Genomic DNA, 18,711 nt, shown 5'->3' with positions numbered 1-18,711 from the left:
AGAGTAAAAAGATTACCTACAGACTAGGAAAAAGATTTTAGCTCTGACATTTGCAATCAGCACCTGATCTCTAAAATCTACACGATACAGCAAAAACTCAACAAAAAGACAAATAACCCAAATAAATAATGGGCAAAGGGCATGAATAGGCACTTCACTAAAGAAGACATTCAGGTAGCTAACAGATACATCAGGAAATGCTCACAATCCTAAGCCATTAACTACTATGAGATTCCATCTCACTCCAACAAGGCTAGCATTAATCCAAAAAACACCAAATAATATATGTTGCTGAGGTTGTGGAGAGACTGGAACACTTATACACTGCTGGTGGGAATGTAAAATGGTATAACCACTTTGGAAATTGATTTGGCACTTCCTTAAAAAGCTAGAAACAGAACTACCATATGATCCAGCAGTTGCACTCTTTGGAATATAACCTAGAGATTTAAAAGCCTGTACACGAACAGATATATGCACACCTATGTTCACTGCAGCACTGTTTACAACAGCAAAAACATGGAAGCAACCAAGGTGCCCATCAATGGATAAATGGACAAATAAATTATGGTATAGATGGAATACTATGCATCGATAAAGAACAATGATGAATCTGTGAAACATTTCATAACATGGAGGAATCTGGAAGGCATTATGCTGAGTTAAATAGGTCAGTTGCAAAAGGACAAATACTGTACAAGACCGCGATTATAAGAACTCGAGAAATAGTTTAAACACAGAAGAAAATATTATTTGATGGTTACAAGGGTGGGGAGAGAAGTGGGGAGGGAGGGAGGTAGGGAAAAGTGTATTCACTAACTAGATAGTAGACAAGAACTATTTTAGGTGAAGGGATACACAACACACAATATGGAAGATGTCAGCACAAGTGGACTAAACCAAAAGCAAAGAAGTTTCTTAAAAAAACCAAATGCTTAAAAGGCCAGAGTAGCAGGGGCGGGGGTCTGGGGACCATGGTTTTAGGGGACATCTAGATAAACTGGCATAATAAAATCTATTAAGAAAACATTCTGCATCCCACTTTGGAGAGTGGCGTTTGGGGTCTTAAACTAGCAAACGGCCATCTAAGATGTATCGGTTGGTCTCAATCCAGATGGAGCAAAGGTGAATGAAGAACACTAAAGAGGAGGTGGGGCCAAGATCATAGAGTAGTGAGACGCTTCCGGTGATCCCTTTTACAACAAAGGCCCAAAAAACAAGTGAAACGATTATATTTATGAGAAGCTAGGAGCCCTGAACATCAAAGACAAAGCTGGAAAAAGGACTGAGCAGCAGGGGGAGGGAGAGGCAGTTCGGAAGTGGAGAGGAGTGCTGAACCTGAATCGCTGGGAACCCTCAGGCATCATTTCCGGGAGCAACTGCAGTGGGGTGGTGGTAGCATTCAGCCACAGTTTCCTCAGGAAATGGCCAGCCGCACAGCCTACTCACACCTCCAGAACCAGAGAAGAACGCCGCTCTCGGCAAAAGCTAAGAACTTGTGTATACTTTACTATGCTCCCAGCACCCAAGCCGGCTTCAGTGACTCTCAGTTTCCCTGGCCTGAGATCGGCCCTGCTAAGCACTTTAAGCCAATCTCCCAGCATCGGAAAAGGAATAAATTCACAATTGGGGAAAAGTTAATCTGCCAGCTCCACTAACCTGGGGAGCTCAGGACAGAAGCTGCTCCTCTCCAGGCATAAACGGTCCGTAGACCTTGAATACCTTTCCCCCCGCATGGACCTGTGTGGGCCTATTTCAGGGAGAACAGGCCCTTGTTGGCAGACTGCAATTGTTTCAGCTGTGCGGTGGAGAAGTGGGTGTTTCATGTTTGACATCGCTTTGCCTATTAAACAAGGTCCTCACCTACCTACATCAGGGGCCTAAGGACCAGTGCCTCCACTCGGGTAACCCAGCCACCTGTGACAGGGGTCCAAAGATAACTGGTACCTCACAGTCCTTACAACCAAAAGCACTGAGTGCCCATGGTCTGTCTGCAAAACCTGACCACCTGTGGACTCCAGGGAACATGGTTGCGCTTTCTTTACAGACACTCAGGGGACAGCTGTCAGCCCCCTGAATTGTCCAGAGGGTGACCCCCTGCTGCAAGCAGATATCTGTATCTACACCAATCACCCCTGCCCCTCTAGGACTGTACAACAAAGCCCGTACCACACACTTGATGACCAGCTACCCGGACACCTGAGCTGAATCCATACAAGAAAAGTGAATAGAATGCTAGGCTCATATACCTGATAACAGCTCTAGCCATCTGGTAATAGGATGTTAGAGCTTCAAAGGCGAAAATAATCAAGCTAGCTCACTCAAGCAACCTATTTGGGCATATCAAAACAAAATAAAGCAAGAAGCTAGGATACAGTAAGCAAACATAAAATACAATAACTTATAGATGGCTTGGAGACAACAGTCAATATCAAATCACATAAAGAAGTAGAGCTTCAAAAAGTTCTCAAAACAAAGACTCAAGGGATCTTCTGGGTGAAGGTGCCTTTCCAGAATTACCAGATGCAGAACACAAAAGAGTAATACACAGAACTCTTCAAGATATCAGGAACAAGATCAGGAAGGAGATCAGGCAATACCCAGAACAAGGCAATGAACACACAGATAATGCAGTTGAAGAAACTAAAATGGTTATTCAAGAACATAATGAAAAATTTAATAAGCTCTTAAAATCCATATAGAGACAGCAATCAGAACTTCAGAGGATAAACAATAAAATTACAGAATTAGACAACTAAATAGAAAGTAAGAGGAGCAGAATTCTGGAAGTAGAAGGCAGAATTAGTGAGACTGAAGATGCAACACTTGGCTCCAATACATTAAAAGAGAAGTCAGATAAAAGACTTAAAAAAAAAAAGGAAGAAACCATAAGAATCACGTGGGGTTCTATCAAGAGAAATGGCCTACGAGTGACTGAAGTACCAGAACAGGGAGGCATAACAGAAAATACAGGGAGAATTATTGAAGATTTGTGGGCAGAAAACTTCCCTGATATCACACACACACAAAAAAAGGTTAGAAGATATCTATCCAAGATGCACACTGAACTCCACATAAGGCAGATCTCAAAAGAAAATCACCAAGACATATCATAATCAAACTTGCCAAAACCAAAAATAGAGAATTTTAGGAGTGGCTAGGGATAAACAAAAAGTCACCTACAAAGGAGAGTCAATAAGAATAAACTCAGACTACTCAGCAGAAACCATGCAGGGAAGTAGGCAATGGGATGACTTATATAAAGCATTGCAGGGAAAAAACTGCCAGCCAAGGATCATATGCCCAGCAAAACAGTCTCTCAAATATGAAGACGAAATTAGGACATTTGCAGATAAATGGAAGTTTAGGGAATTTGTAAAAACCAAACCAAAACTACAAGAAAAACTAAAGGGAGTTCTCTGGTTAGAATATCAATAATATCAGATATCAAACCAACACTAGAACACAGGACAGAGCAACCAGACGTCAACCCAGATAGGGAAATCAGAAAAATAAATCAAGCTTAAAAAAAACGCTCAAAACAGGGAAACAGCGATGTCATTATGTAAAAGAAGACAACATTAAAACAAAAAAGAGGGACTAAAAAAGGTAGTCATAGATCTTTCATACGCAGAGGAAGACAAGGCAATACACAGAAATAAAGCTTAGGTTTAATTTTAGAAAACAGGTAAAACTAAGGTAACCATAAAGGAGACTAAGAAGCTTATTAATCAAAATAAAATACAAGAAAAAAAAGAGACTCAGCAGAAACAAAATCAACAACAACAAATAAGAGGGAAAGGTAATATATAAACTATTCAGCACAAAAAATTAAGTGGGAAAAAAACAGTAAACAACGCACAAAAAAAAAACATCAAAATGACAGCATTAAACTCATACCTATCCGTAACTATCCATAGGGTTGCTATGAGTCGGAATTGAATCGACGGCAGTGGATGGTTATCCATAACTATACTGAATGTAAATGAACTAAATGCACCAATAAACAGAGAGTGGCAGAATGGATAAAAAAACATGATCCGTCTATATGTTGCAAGAGACACACCTTAGACTCGGAGACACAAACTAAAACTCAAAGGATGGAAAAAAAATATCAAGCAAACAACAATCAAAAAAGAGCAGGAGTGGCAGTATTAATTTCTGACAAAATAGACTTTAAAGTTAAATCCACCATAAAGGATCAGGAAGGACAGTGTATAATGATTAAACGGACAATATACCACGAGGATATAACTGTATTAAATATTTATGTACCCAATGACAGGTCTGTCAGTTACATAAAACAAACTCTTAACAACATTGAAAAGTGAGATAGACAGCTCCACAAATATAGTAGGAGATTTCAACGCACCACTTTCGGTGAAGGACAGAACATCAAGAAAGAAGCTCAATAAAGACACGGAAGATCTAAAGGCCACAATCAACCAACCTGACCTCATGGGCATATACACAACACTCCACCCAAAAGCAGCCAAGTATACTTTCTTTTCCAACACACACGGAACATTCTCTAGAATAAACCACATATTAGTTCATAAAGTAAGCCTTAGCAGAATCCAAAACATCAAAATATAACAAAGCATCTTCTCCAGCTGTAAGGCCATAAAAGTAGAAATCAATAACAGAAAAAGCAGAGAAAAGAAATGAAACACTTGGAAACTGAACAATACCCTGCTCAAAAACAACTGGGTTATAGAAGACATTAAGGATGGAATAAAGAAATTCATAGTACCCAATGAGAATGAAAACACTAACAGAACCTTTGGCATAGTGAAAGCAGTGCTCAGAGGTCAATTTATATAAAAAAAAAAATCCCCACATACAAAAAGAAGGAAGGGCCAAAATCAAAGAATTATCCCTACAACTTGAACAAATAGAAAGAGAGCAATAAAAGAAAACTTCAAGCACCAGAAGAAAGCAAAAAATAAAAATTAGAGTAGAATTAAATGAAATAGAAAACAGGAAAACAATTGAAAAAATTAAGACCAAAAGCTGGTTCTCTGAAAAAAATTAACAAAATTGGTAAACCATTGGCCAAACTGACAAAAGAAAAACAGGAGAGGAAGCAAATAAACCAAACAAGATGAGTTGGGTGATATTACAACAGAACCAACTGAAATTGAAAGAATCATATCAGATTACTTGGAAAAACTGTGCTGTAACAGATTTGAAAACCTAGAAGAAAGGGATGAATTTCTAGAAACACACTACTTACCTAAACTAACACAAACAGAGGTAGAACAACTAGATAAATCCATAACAAAAGAAGAGGTTGAAAAGGTAATTTAAAAGCTTCCAACAACAACAAAAAAAAACCCTGGCCCTGACGGCTTCACTGTAGAGTTCTACCAAACTTTCAGAGAAGAGTTAACACCACTACTACCAAAGCATAGAAAAGGACGGGATACTCCCAAACTCTTTCTAAGAAGCCAGCATATCTCTGATAACAAAACCAGGAAAATACACCACAAAAAAAGAAAATTACAGACCTATATCCATCGTGAACTTATATGCAAAAATCCTCAACAAAATTCTAGCCAATAGAATTCAACAACATAGCAAAAAAATAATTCATCATGACGAAGTAGGATTCATACCCGGTATGCAGGGATGGTATAATATTAGGAAGTATTAATGTAGTCCATCATATAAATAAAACAAAAGACAAGAACCACATGATCTTATCAACTGATGGAGAAAAGGCATTTGAGAAAGTTCAACACACATTCATGATAAAAAAAACTCTTAGCAAAATAGGAATAGAAGGAAAATTCCTCAACACAATAATGGGCATTTATACAAAGACAACAGCCAACATCATCCTAAATGGAGAGAGTCTAAAAGCATTCCCCTTGAGATCAGGAACCAGACAAGGATGCCCTTTATCACCACTCTTATTCAACACTGTGCTGGAGGTACTAACCAGAGAAATTAGGCTAGATAAAGAAATAAATGACATTCAGATTGGTAAGGAAGAAGTAAAACTATCTCTATTTGCAGATGACATGATCTTATACAGAAAACCCTAAAAAATTCTCAAGAAAACTACTGAAACTAATAGAAGAGTTCAGCAGAGTATCAGGATAAAGGATAAACATACAAAAATCAGTTGGATTCCTCTACACCAACAAAAAGAACATCGAAGAGGAAATCACCAAATCAATACCATTTACAGTAGCCCCCAAGAAGACGAAATACTTAGGAATAAATCGTACCAGCAACATAAAAGACCTATACAAAGAGCACCACAAGACACTACTGCAAGAAACCAAAAGAAACCTACATAAGTGGAAAAACATACCTTGCTCATGGATAGGAAGAATTAACACTGTAAAAATGTCTACCCTACCAAAAGTGATTTATATATACAACGCAAATCTGATCCAAATGCCAATGACATTTTTTAATGAGATGGAGAAACAAATCACCAACATCATATGGAAGGGAAAGAGGCCCCGGATAAGTAAAGCATTACTGAAAAAGAAGAACAAAGTGGGAGGCCTCATTCTACCTGGTTTTAGAACCTATTATACTACCATAGTCTTCAAAACAGCCCGGTACTGGTACAACAAGTAGACAAATGGAACAGAATTGAGAATCCAGACATAAATCCATCCACATATGAGCAGTTGATATTTGACAAAGGCCCAACATCAGTTCAATGGCGAAAAGCAAGTCTCTTTAACAAATGGTGCTGGCATAGCTGGATATCCATCTGCAAAGAGGTGAAACAAGACCCATACCTCACAACATGCACAAAAACTAACTCAAAATGGATCAAAGACCTAAATATAAAATCTAAAACAATAAAGATCATGGAAGAAAAAATAGGGACAATGCTAGGAGCTCTAACATATGGCATAAACAGTATATAAAACATTGCTAAGAATGTACTAACACTACAAGAGGAACTAGATAACTGGGAGTTTCTAAAAATCAAACACCTATGCTCATCGAAGGACTTCGCCAGGGAAAAAGTTCTTAGCTCTGACATTTCCAGTGAGCATCTGGTCTCTAAAATCTACACGATACTGCAAAAACTCAATTACAAAAAGACAAATAACCCAAGTAAAAAATGGGCAAAGGATATGAACAAAGGATATAAAGAAGTCATTCAGGTAGCTAACAGATATACGAGGAAATGCTCATGATCATTAGCCATTACAGAAATGCAAATCAAAACTACAATGAGATTCCTTCTCACTCCAACAAGGCTGGCATTAATCCAAAAAACAAATAATAAATGTTGGAGAGGTTACGGAGAGATGGGAACACTTATACACTGCTAGTGGGAATGTAAAATGGTACAACCACTTTGGAAATCAATTTGACGCTTCCTTAAAAAGGTAGAAATAGAACTACCATATTATCCAGCAATCCCACTCCTTGGAATATATCCTAGAGAAATAACAGCCTGTACATGAACGGATATATGCACACCCATGTTCACTGCAGCACTGTTTACAATAGCAAAAAGATGGAAGCAATCGAGGTGCCCATCAATGGATGAATGGATAAATAAAGTATGGTACATTCACACAATGGAAGACTGCGTATTGATAAAGAACAATGATAAATCAGTGAAACATTTCATAAAATGGAGGAATCTGGAAGGCATTATGCTGAGTGAAATTAGTCAGTTGCAAAAGGACAAAATACTGTACGAGACCACTATTATAAGAACTCAAGAAATAGTTTAAACACAGAAGAAAATATTCTTTGATGGTTACGAGAGTGGGGAGGGAGGCAGGGAAAGGGGTATTCACTAATTAGACAGTAGACAAGAACTATTTTAGGTGAAGGGAAAGACAACACACAATACAGGCGAGGTTATCACAATTGGACTAAAGGAAAAGTAGTTTCCTGAATAAACTGAACACTTCCAAGACCAGAGTAGCAGGGGTAGGGGTTTGGGTTTCAGGGGACATCTAGGTCAATTGGTATAATAAAATCTACTAAGAAAACATTCTGTATCCCGCTTTGGAGAGTAGACTCTGGGGTCTTAAACGCTTGCAAGAGCCATCTAAGATGCATTAATTGGTCTCAACCCACCTGGAGCAAAGGAGAATGAACACCAAAGACACAAGGTGGTAATTATGACCCAAGAAACAGAAAGGCCTACATAAATCAGAGACTACATCAGCCTGAGACCAGAAGAACTAGATGGTGTCCAGCTATAACCAATGACTGCCCTGACAGGGAACACAACAGAGAACCCCTGAGGGAGCAGGAGAGTAGTGGGATGCAGACCTGAAATTCTGTAAAAAGACCATACTTAATGGTCTGACTGAGAGTGGAAGGACCCCAGAAGTCACAGTCCACAGACCTGTTAGCTGAAGAGAGGAACCATTACCCAGGCCAGCTCTTCAGACAGGGATTGGACTGGACTATGGGAGAGAAAATGGTATTGGTGAGGAGTGAGCTTCTTCGATTAAGTATACACATGAGACTATGTGGGCAGCTCCTGTCTGGAGGAAAGATGAGAGGGCAGAGGGGGTCAGAAGATGGCCGAATGGACACAATAATAGAGAGTGGAGAGGAGTGTGCTGTCTCATTAATGGGATAGCACCTAGGAGTATAAAAAAAAAAAAAAAAAAGGTTTATATAAATTTTTGTATGAGAGACTGACTTGATTAATAAACTTTCACTTAAAACACAATTTTAAAAAAAGAGGAAGACCCTCAATGAGATGAACTGACAGAGTTGCTGCAGTAAGAGGCTTAATGGTTGTGAGGATGGCAGTGTTTCATTCTGTTGTACGTAGGGTCGCTATGAGTTAGAATTGACTCGATGGCTTCTAACAACGATGACAACAATAAATGGAACACATAAAGCTTCCAAACTCTCTATTCTCTATTAGATATAAAAATGTGTCCCCAAAATATGCCAACTTGCTGTTCAATGTTCTTAAAAAAGACCTGAAACTACCACAAATAAGGAAATAGAGTTAGGATTGGATCATCTCAGCCAAATCTTTCTGCCCCAAGAAAAGATTACAAAAAGGGTTAAAACAGCTTTGACCCCTTTGAAACAGAAACTGCCAGCAAAAACCTATGTCAGCTACCTGTCTCCAAAAGGTGGGGTGAGGGAGGCCCCGGTCTATTCGGCAATATCGAAAGAAAAAACAAAACCGAGAAAACCTATGCAGAGGATTATATGTTGTAAAGGTAGTGCCTGCACTGTATTTAATATTATGGTTAAAAAATTAAGTGGCACTAGAAACCCTTTCCTACTGGTCTCTACGTTCTAGCCTTCTGATATTTCGGCCTCATTGATTTTCTTAATCAAATTAGATCTGGTACAAAGTGAGAGGCCCCCCCGAATCTGGAATGAGCCTAATAAACCAGAGAAAGGGATACGCACCTTCCCCATCCACGTACCCCCTTTTTGGTAGCAGCCTCCAGTAGCCAAGTAACCTTCTCAGTCACCTCTGACACTGGAAACTGGGGCGGGCGAGCCCGGATGGAGCAGTTAACTACAGCTTATCCAGGATCTAGATGGTGCCAGGTATCGTTCTAACTTTTACACTTACTGCCTCATTTAACTCTCACAACCACCATGTAAGACAAGAATTACCAGCTTCATCATACAAATGAAGAAACTGAGACGCCGAGCCGTTAAGTGAGAAATCAAAGATCAAAGGGCGGCGGAGCCGGTACTCGAACCAGGTTTGTGCGACCCTTCTCTCGGGATTAATTAGTGCGCCCTCGTCCCGGGAGCTCCTCCAGAGACCCGGTCTGGATACTCCCAGGGTTAAATGAGGCCAATTCTGAAGGTGCTTCACGAAGGGGTCCTCCCGGCGCCGCGGCGAACCCCAGACGCCACTCACCTTCCTCAGCCACCACCTCCCGGCAGCAGCCCGCCCAGCCCCAGCCGGCTCGATCGACTCCGGCCCCGCCTCCGCGACCGTTACCACCGCCCCGGGAGGCCGGCCAATCGAGCCCGAGGGCGAGGAGGCGGCGGCCCGGGCCGGGTCCTCGAGCGCTGCGAGCGATTCTCTCGGGACTCTCAAGAGGCTGGGCCCGCACTGCGTCCTCTGGTTGGCTCCGCTGCTGGGGGCGGGGTTTACCACAATCGCACCGTCTGCGGGCAGGGCTTGTCAAATGCGCTTGCGCACTTCCTACACACTCTGATCGCAGGCAGTCTGTCAGGTACACGGCTCCTCATTTACCCCGATAACATCAAAAATACTCCTTTTGAAAGCGTCGGTGAAGTGCGGCTCTTGCTAGGAGGACCAGTCAGCCTGTTCTCTATGTTCCTGACCTGGCTAAGCGCTGCTGTGCCTGGCATTTGGAGGCCGCCAGTAAATATTTGTTGAATGATATTTCACTATTCCAGTCAACATTTTCCAAATCCCCACGACGTGTCAGGGCCTACATCAAAAAAAAAAAAAAAAAAAAAAAATCAGGCTCCCGAAAATGCTGAAATGACTGACTGGAGACGCCCAAAGTCTGGTTAGGGCGATAGGCACCCACTAGGAAAACGTACAATTTGATAGGCGTGGTCCGAGAAGGGTGTGCTTACGCGTAGAAAGGAAAGAGGAAGGGGGTTACCTAAGGAGGTCACAGAAGTGTTCCTCGACCAGTGGGGCTCAGCGCTGGCTGCACATTACAATCACCTGTGGAGCTTTGAGAACTCATGATGTCCAGGCCCCCGGACCAATTAAATCAAAATCGCCGAGGGTGGGTCCAAGGCGACAATAGTTTGTAAAGTTCCCCGGGTCATTCTAACGTGCAGCCATAATGGAAAACCGAAAACCTAAAAGGATGCTTAAGAAGAGTAATTCTGAACGGTGAATAAGAGGTCTCCGACAGTACAGGGAGGAAAAGCATTTAGAGAAAACTTCTTGTGTAAATTAAGTAAAGCTCCAAAGCACTTTAATATAATGCGTAGCTCGTAAGTGCTCAGGAAGATTTTTTTTTTTTTTTAATAAGCTTGGGCCCCTTCAGCACAACTCACATCCCCCCTCCTAAAAACCACAAACCTAACTCCCCCAAAGCACTGACAAATATTATGAAATTTATTGAGGGCTTCCTAAGGAAGCCGGGAAGTGTGAGGCATCTTCAGAGAGGCAGGCTTTGTGAGGCATACGAAGGATCTGGAATTTTATCCAAGAGGTGATAGGGAATCATTGACAGGTTTTAAAAAGAGAGTATTCAATGAAAATATTTTTGTTTTGGCATATGTAAGCCTAGTTTTCTCGCACCCTGATAGATGGGGAAAAACTGCTCCATGAGAACACAAATATGAGCCCTTGTGGTACAATGGTTAAGAGCTCAGGTGCTAACCAAAAGGTCTGCAATTCAAATCCACCAGCTGCTCCTTGGAAACTCTATGGGGCGTTCTACTCTGTCCTATACAGTCGCTATGAGTCAGAATTTACTTGACAACAATGGTATTTTTTTTCCCACAAAAGAAAATCAGCTCAATTCTCTATTTCTCAGATTAATAAATTCAGAATGTACTAGAGTTCCCGCCCACCATTTTCAAAAATTCATACAGGGTTAAGTGGTTAAAAAAAAATTCCTAAGGAACAATTCAACTTCCATGCACCTGAAGGGAAGATCCTGAATTTCGTCTGTCCACTGTCATTGCACCTCTCAGCCACGTAGTGTCGCTGTTGGCAACCCATCTTTTCCAATTGATCAAATAATAAGTCTGTGTGTGGGTGCCGGTCCCGGGGGCACTGGTGAACAGGAATCTCCCAGGAAGGGTATCAATCACGCCTGTCTTTCTGAAGGGGGTCCCAGGATTATAGCTCTTAGGGTTTCAGTGTTTTCAGGCCCACACTCATCCTTTCAGGCAGTCCAGGCCACTGTGAGTTTTATCTCTGGGTCTGTCTGTCCCATGCAAACATGTCCCCATCACCTGCCTTTTACGTTCTTGGGTATTCACACTGGCAATGGGTGGTAGATTTTCATTTTCAAATCTCGAAACACAAAGGGTCTCGTGCTTGCCTTTTCCAGGACAACAGGGTGACTTATCCACTCTTCTGAGTGCAGCTGCCCTAATTATGGCCAGAAGCCAAACATCCTTGAGTCATTTAGGATAATTTTACTGCAAGTAAAAAAAAAAAAAAAAGGATTCAAACTCCCTTCTTAAACAATAAGAAAATTGATTATCACATATACTAGAAAGTCCAGAGGCAGGGTAGACCTTGGGGTTAGTTAATTCAGTGGTTCAACAAATTATCAAGGATCCAATCACTATTAGTCTCTCTGCTCTGCTGTAGACATGGTAGGCTTCAAATTCACACTAAAGTGATTGTTCATTTTGTGTATCAGGAGCAATCAGGACCACATACTTTGTTTTCCATCTAAAATCTTTCTTTGTGCTTTATTGAGCCAATTAGGTCACACACACACACACACACACATACACCCTGCCTCACAATCAATAGCTGCTTGGGAAATACGCAGAACACTTTGGTTCCAGAAGGGACAGGGACCATTGGCAGTGTGGCTGGGGCTCCTTGAGTCACAGGTGCTACAATGTGGAACACAGCTACTTGAATAGAACCAGAGTCCTGTAAGGAAGAAGAGGAAAATGTGTTCTAGATGAATAAACAACAGTATCCTTTACAACCCTCAAAGCACAACGTTACTATTTCCTGACAGTAGAGCCTTCCGCCCATCTGTTCCCAGACTTTGTGTGTGGTGAGTGGAGGGAAAGAGGCTCCATAGCACCACCTACCAGCAAGGTCTTCCTAGCACTCTGCTAAAAAAAATTTGTTGGCCCCTTACAACAACCTTAATATAACTGTTATATCTTTATTTTACCTATGAGCAAATTAGGAAATCAGAGCTGAGGGAAATGACTTGCCAAGCTCACACAGCCAGTATATGGCAGAGCCAGGATCTGAACTCAAGCACTTCTTCTCCAAAGCCCATGTTATTAACCGCTTAACCACACCACCTCCTGCAACAGGCATCTGCTCTACCACCGGATTGGTGTTTGCACTTATTACACTTTGCAGTTATTTCATCTGTTTGCTTCATTAGTTATCTATTCTGGAATAAAAAATTACCTTGAAACATAGGTGCTTAAAACAAACATTTATTACCTCAAAGTTTCTATGAGTCAGGAATCTCTGAGTGGCTTAGCTGATGGTTTTGGACAGGGTCTTTTCATGAGGTTATAGTCAATCTGTTGGCTGGGAGTATAGATGTCTCAAGGCTCAACTGGGGCTCTGGAATCACTTCTGAACTCATTTGTGGTTGTTGGCAGGCCTCAGTTCCTTGTCAAGTGGGCCTCTCCACAGGACATAGCAGCTTCCCACATAGCGATTGATCAGCGCCCTACTCAGAGAGTGTTTCAAAAGAGAGTGTAAGAGCACCTAAGACAGAAGCTGCAGTCTTTTTGAATAACCCAGTTTCGGGAGTGACACATCTTGATGCCTGTCATATGCTATTAGTCGCACAGACCAGGCCTGGTAAGATGTGAGGGAGATGTGAATACCAGGAACTAAGGATCATTGAGGGTCATCTTGGAGGCTGACTACCACAGTCTGCTCATTTTTTGTGACTGCCTCCTCTACTGGAATGTAAATTCCATGAATGGGAAGGAATCATTGGTGCTGTTCATTATTGCATTCCCTGGCACAGTGCTTGCCATATAATAGACTGTCAGTAAATATTGGATGAATGTAATGATGATGGTGATATAAATTCCAAAGGATGAACTTGCTATAATCCTGTACTCTCAGACAAGTTCCCAGTTGCCATTCATTGTACCATTCAAATAAATTTTTAAAACAGAACTATATTATTCCCATTAGCATTTACTCAAGTATAAAATTACAGAAAGTGGACTTGAAAAGAAATACATCAAACTCGTGGGGGAGGGGTGGCCTCTGGGGATGAGAAAAGAGGAATGAGACTGGGTTGAGAGTCAGATAGGGCTTCATCTGCTGTATTAGTTTTTATTATAATTATCCTTCCATTAAATTTTTTTCAATCAATAATTATGGCCAATTCTGGGTGGCAATGAGTATTATTTTTAGCACTTTTTTGTATTTTTTAAATTTCTCAAACAAGGAAAATTTAAGAAAAAAAAATTCTTGTTTCAACTGGAACATATGCCTGTACTGCCCTCTTTTTGCTCTTTGCAAAAAGACTCCAAATCCCACTTTCTAGGTAACTCAAACCAAAACCTTCTTATTCCCCTGAAATTGGCCAAGCTTTTCCAGTTGGAAGTTCTACATAGTTGCCTTGATTTGCTGTTTTTTCATGGTCTGTGTTTGTATACATGGGGAGAGATGCAGCAGCAGCCTGGCTAGCAGCAGCAGACTGTGGTCACTGGCAAAGGCTCTGACACACTGCCCTCTGAGGCTGGCCCAGCAGCCAGAATACTTCACCCTGGGCTTGTTTCTAAAGCACTGATGCTGCCTCCTTTAACAATAATCATGTGGGGCTAGTGCTGGAAGGGCACGTGGAAAATTTTAAGTCTGTAGCTATCAGATGTTTGTAACATTTCCCTTTTATTTTGGTCTCCGATCATGCTGTTTAAAAAATGAGTTCAGAAAAATCAATCCATCAACAATTCTCTTTTCAAAAGGAGGTCCTGTGATAACAGACTATCGTGAATAAGAGTGTTTTTGGCTTTTCTCTTAAAATAAGTCTCTAGTGTCTATGGGCAAGTTGGTTGTGGGGCAATGTAGGAGGTTAGAGCAGCATCTATGCACTTCCTGGAAAACTAATATTGGGAAAAGTCAAAAGCAGGATTGGCCTAAATGAGTAAACTTTATACTTGAGTTCAATAATCTCACAATGGCTTTATTGAGACTTTTTTTCTTTCTATAACAGTCCTGTCAAGTAATCAGTGACTACTCCTACCTCAGGTGTCCTGGGCCAAAGGAATAAACCAAAAACCTGTTGCCATCAAGTTGATTCTAACTCATAGCGACCCTATAGGACAGAACAGAACTGCCCCATAGGGTTTCTAAGCCTGTAATTTTTACAGAAGCAGATTGTCACATCTTTCTCCTGCAGAGCTGCTGGTGGATTCACACTGACAACTTTTCAATTAGCAACTGAGTACTTTACCACTGTCCAGGGCTCCTTGCCCAGGGAATAAGATGTAGGTGGAAAATTCAACTCAAACTGGAATATTCCCCCAGTTCCAGGTATCCTAGAAGCTATACCCAAAGAAGAAACAGTGGCACATGACAAGCCAGCTGAGGAATCACAGGTTGCCTTGCCTATTTTGAATGCAGACATCGATGCACCTTGCTGGTGAGCAGAACCTGGCTGTACTCTGGTGTCCCTGGGCAAAGAACTCCTCCAGGCTTCTTGGGCTAGGCCTAGATTTTTCTTCAAGCACAGTACTTTCCTAATAACAGGCCCTGTTAACATGAACCTTTCAAATTCCACAGGCCTGGGCCTACAACTTCTAAAGGGCTTTGGGTCTGCCTACAAAATGGGGGTAAATATAATCTCTGGGCTGTTAGGAGAACTAAAGACAGCGATATCTAAGGCACTTGTCAATAAATTATAACCTATTGGTCTTGTAAGTGATATCCAGATCCTCAGGTTTTCTAAGAAAATGTGATGTTTAATTAAACAGTACCTTTGGGTTTTTCCTTGACCAGGGTTTCCTTGTCCTAGCCCAACAACTCAGGATTGTTTCTCAGAAAAGGAAATTAGGGAGGCATCTTAAACCAGCCTTGTCCCATCTCTTGGAAATTTTCACTCTGGAGCCTTTTACCTTTCTCCCAATCCATTCTTTCAACAGGGAAATACAAATATGAAAAGTCCTTGTTCTCAGGGAACTTTCAATACGGACAGCAAATAAGGAATCGACAGAATAAGCAGAATCCCTGTAACATAATTTGCTTAAGAATTCAGTCATTATTCAGTCATTATTACATTATATACCTGGAATTGGGGGAATATTCCAGTTTGAGTTGAATTTTCCACCTACTTCTTATTCCCTGGGCAAGGAGCCCTGGACAGTGGTAACCTAGACAATAGGTTGATCCCTAATGTCTCTCAACTCTCCGTTCACCCTGCCAACCCCAAAGATGAAACAATCCTCTCCATTAACACCAAGCTGCAAGAAGAAATTACACAATGGGGCCAAGCACAGTATGCTTGTAATCTGCTGGGCTCTCACAACCTTTCCAGAATCCCTTCACATGTCTCTGGTCTATTGCTGGGCCCACTGTCCACAGGGACCACTCACTAATCTCCTCAGATGGCCTGTCAACAACCTTCCTCACTCTCTGCAGGCGACAATGTCTCCTCCTGAAACATTACTCAGGACTGCTTTTCATGCACTTATTCAACAAGTATTTATCAGAGTCTACTTTGAGGTGCTGTGGTGGTGCAGTGGTTAAGAACTTGGCTGCTAACCAAAAGGTTGGCAGTTTGAAACCACCAGCCCCTCTTTGGAAACCCTATGCGGCAGCTGTACTCTGTATTACAGGGTTAAAATCAACTCAAGAGCAACAGGTTTGGTTTTTTTTGGACTGAGTCTGGAGTCCCTGGGTGGGGCAAACCATAAAACTGCTGGGCTACTAACTGAAAGGTTGGAGGTCTGGGTCTACCCATAGATGCCTTGAAAGAAAAACCAGGCAATCTACTTTCAAAAAATCAACCACTGAAAACCCTATGGAGCACAAATCTACCCTGACACACATGGGGTTGCCTGAGTCAGCGTTGACCCCAGGGCACTGGTTTGGTGGGGTTTTTTTCCCCCTATGACTCTGCACTGTGCAGATGTGGGCAGCATAAGAGCGGGAATCAAACAGCCATGGTTCCTAGTGTCCTGGACCTCAGTCTAGGAATAAGTCATACGTTAAGCAAACATTACACAAACCATTACATACCTTGAAAACGACCGAGAAGAATCACAGGTGCTTCAAGTCTTAAAAACTAGAATAGTTTTCTTTAAAAAATGCTATCTGAAGAGTAATCTCAACACAAAATGGAAGTTAACTAAAAGAAGCAGTGTGGAGGAGTATCCCAGGCAGGGGAGGGAGCATTTGCAGAGGCCCTGGGTGAGAAGGAGTTGGAAGCATTTGCCTTTCTAAATGAATCCAAGTAGGCAGGGCCTAGATCATCTATGAGGCCTCCTGCCTACCTTCTGGAGTTTTAGTCTTGAAACTAAAGAAGCAAACCAGAGTCCATAAGGATTTCAAGGAGAGAATGCCAGGATCAGGTCTACCTACCCTAAGACTTCAGAGCAGGCACTGGATCAGATTTTGCCCACCAGATTGTCCCTAGCGTCCAGCCCAGAGCCTGGCACACCGCTGGCTCTCACTAGCATTTGTTGGTTGCATGAGGGGATGCAGTGCAGGACTAGGTAATGTTTCGCGTGCGGATTGAGGACGGTCTGTGCAGAGAACGTGAAATCTCCCGCTGAGGCGGCGGGCGGGGGTTGGATCGGTCGTGCGGTGAGAAGGTGGTGGCCTGCGCCGAGCGCCCCGGGAGACCTGCGCCGAGCACCCCGGGAGACCTGATGCGCGACAAACAGCCGCGCGTTTGGGACTTGCGCCTGCCCAGCTTTCAGTGTCCGCGCCGGCTGCGTCCGGTTCTCGGCGAACGGAGCAAGTTCACGCCGTTCGAGTGGCCGTGTCGGAACCAACCCAGTGCCTAGCGCGGAGCCCCCAAGGGCCTCCGGCATCCACCGCGCACAGGTGAGACCCGCGGCCTGGGCGGGACCGCGGAGGGCCTGGCCCACCCTCCACAGCCCGGGCGCCCCCGCCCGGGACCCTGGAAGCCCCTGTGGGCAGCCCCAGGCGTCCCCGCAACCCGCTGAGCCACGGCAGCGTGGGCGGTGGCAGCCATCTCCTGGCGGCTGAGGCCGCGGGCAATGTCTGTGCGGACCTTGGGACCCTGCGGGGTGAGGCGCGGGCCGCGCGGGGTGTGTTCTGGACGTTTCCCGTCGGCCCGGCGAAGGCCCTGGGCGGCCCTCGGCTTCAGGCTTCCGGCTGGCAGAGGGCGGGTGTGTGGCGTCGGTACCCAGCCAGGCCCGGCGCCTCGGGCTTTTTACTCAGACTGTAGAAATAGTATTTGTTGCCGTCAAAAAAATATAATAGAAAAGCACAAAGAAGAAAGCAAATCAACCGAATCACTGCTCCCCCGAACAACTCCTGTTAACATTTAGGTTTATTTCCTTTCAGTCCATTTTACCCTGTAAGCATGAAAAAAAAAAAAAAAAAAAGGCATGAGCAGGGTTTATTTTGCAGAACCTGGATCTTGTAAGTGCTGTAACTTGGCTTCCTTTGCTTAACGATACATCATGCGTATGTACCCACGGCTATAAATGTTTTTCTACATTCTTTTTATTCGCTGCACAAGGCTATGCGTTCATGTGTGCCAAGTTCACCACCACATCCGTCCCTGGCGCCTGGCATGGGCTGGACTGTAATTTACGTAATAGATTTCCTGATGGTGAACATACAGATGGTTTTCAGTTTTTAGCTATTAGAAAAAGCAGTTCGTTGGGTATCGTTCTGTCTGCATTTTTGAGCATGATTATTTGTGTGGAATGAATCCATGAGTCTTATGGCCATACCTCAAGAAAGTTATTCGTGTATCCATGCCTCTAGTAGCATTTGGGAGTATCTGGTGCAGAGAGCTACTTGACAGACTTTGCTAGAGGACTCAGTGCTTTGCTAAAGGCCAGGCACAGGATGTGAGCAGCACCTGTTTGTTGAATGGGTGACTTGCCTTATGACTGGCCTTA

The 18,711-nt window shown here is 42.7% G+C and overlaps 2 protein-coding genes across 11 annotated transcripts in view; one reads left to right on the top strand and one right to left on the bottom strand.

Moving 5' to 3' along the window:
- The window catches only part of CEP70 (centrosomal protein 70), a 144,328-nt gene extending 127,051 nt beyond the window's left edge, over positions 1–17,277 (bottom strand). For 3 of the 8 annotated variants that reach the window (XM_049870200.1, XM_049870207.1, XM_049870206.1), the window contains exons 1-3: positions 16,850–17,090; positions 11,575–12,078; positions 9,851–10,394 (exon numbers count right to left, since the gene is read on the bottom strand). The gene's annotated coding sequence lies outside the window, so the exon portion shown is untranslated. The other 5 variants (XM_049870202.1, XM_049870203.1, XM_049870201.1 and 2 more) reach the window with 5 other exon arrangements.
- Positions 17,247–18,711, top strand: part of FAIM (Fas apoptotic inhibitory molecule) — a 134,106-nt gene continuing 132,641 nt past the window's right edge. The window contains exon 1 of one of the 3 annotated variants that reach the window (XM_049870218.1): positions 17,247–17,325. In XM_049870218.1, coding sequence (XP_049726175.1) covers positions 17,309–17,325 — 17 coding nt within the window. In that variant the 5' untranslated portion in view covers positions 17,247–17,308. Of the gene's footprint in view, positions 17,326–17,574; positions 17,660–17,737; positions 17,866–18,711 lie in introns of those variants that run through there. The other 2 variants (XM_049870220.1, XM_049870219.1) reach the window with 2 other exon arrangements.

The sequence above is a fragment of the Elephas maximus genome, chromosome 26 (assembly GCF_024166365.1).
Source record: "Elephas maximus indicus isolate mEleMax1 chromosome 26, mEleMax1 primary haplotype, whole genome shotgun sequence".
Taxonomy (NCBI): Eukaryota; Metazoa; Chordata; class Mammalia; order Proboscidea; family Elephantidae; genus Elephas; species Elephas maximus.
This window is presented reverse-complemented; position numbering and strand designations above follow the sequence as displayed.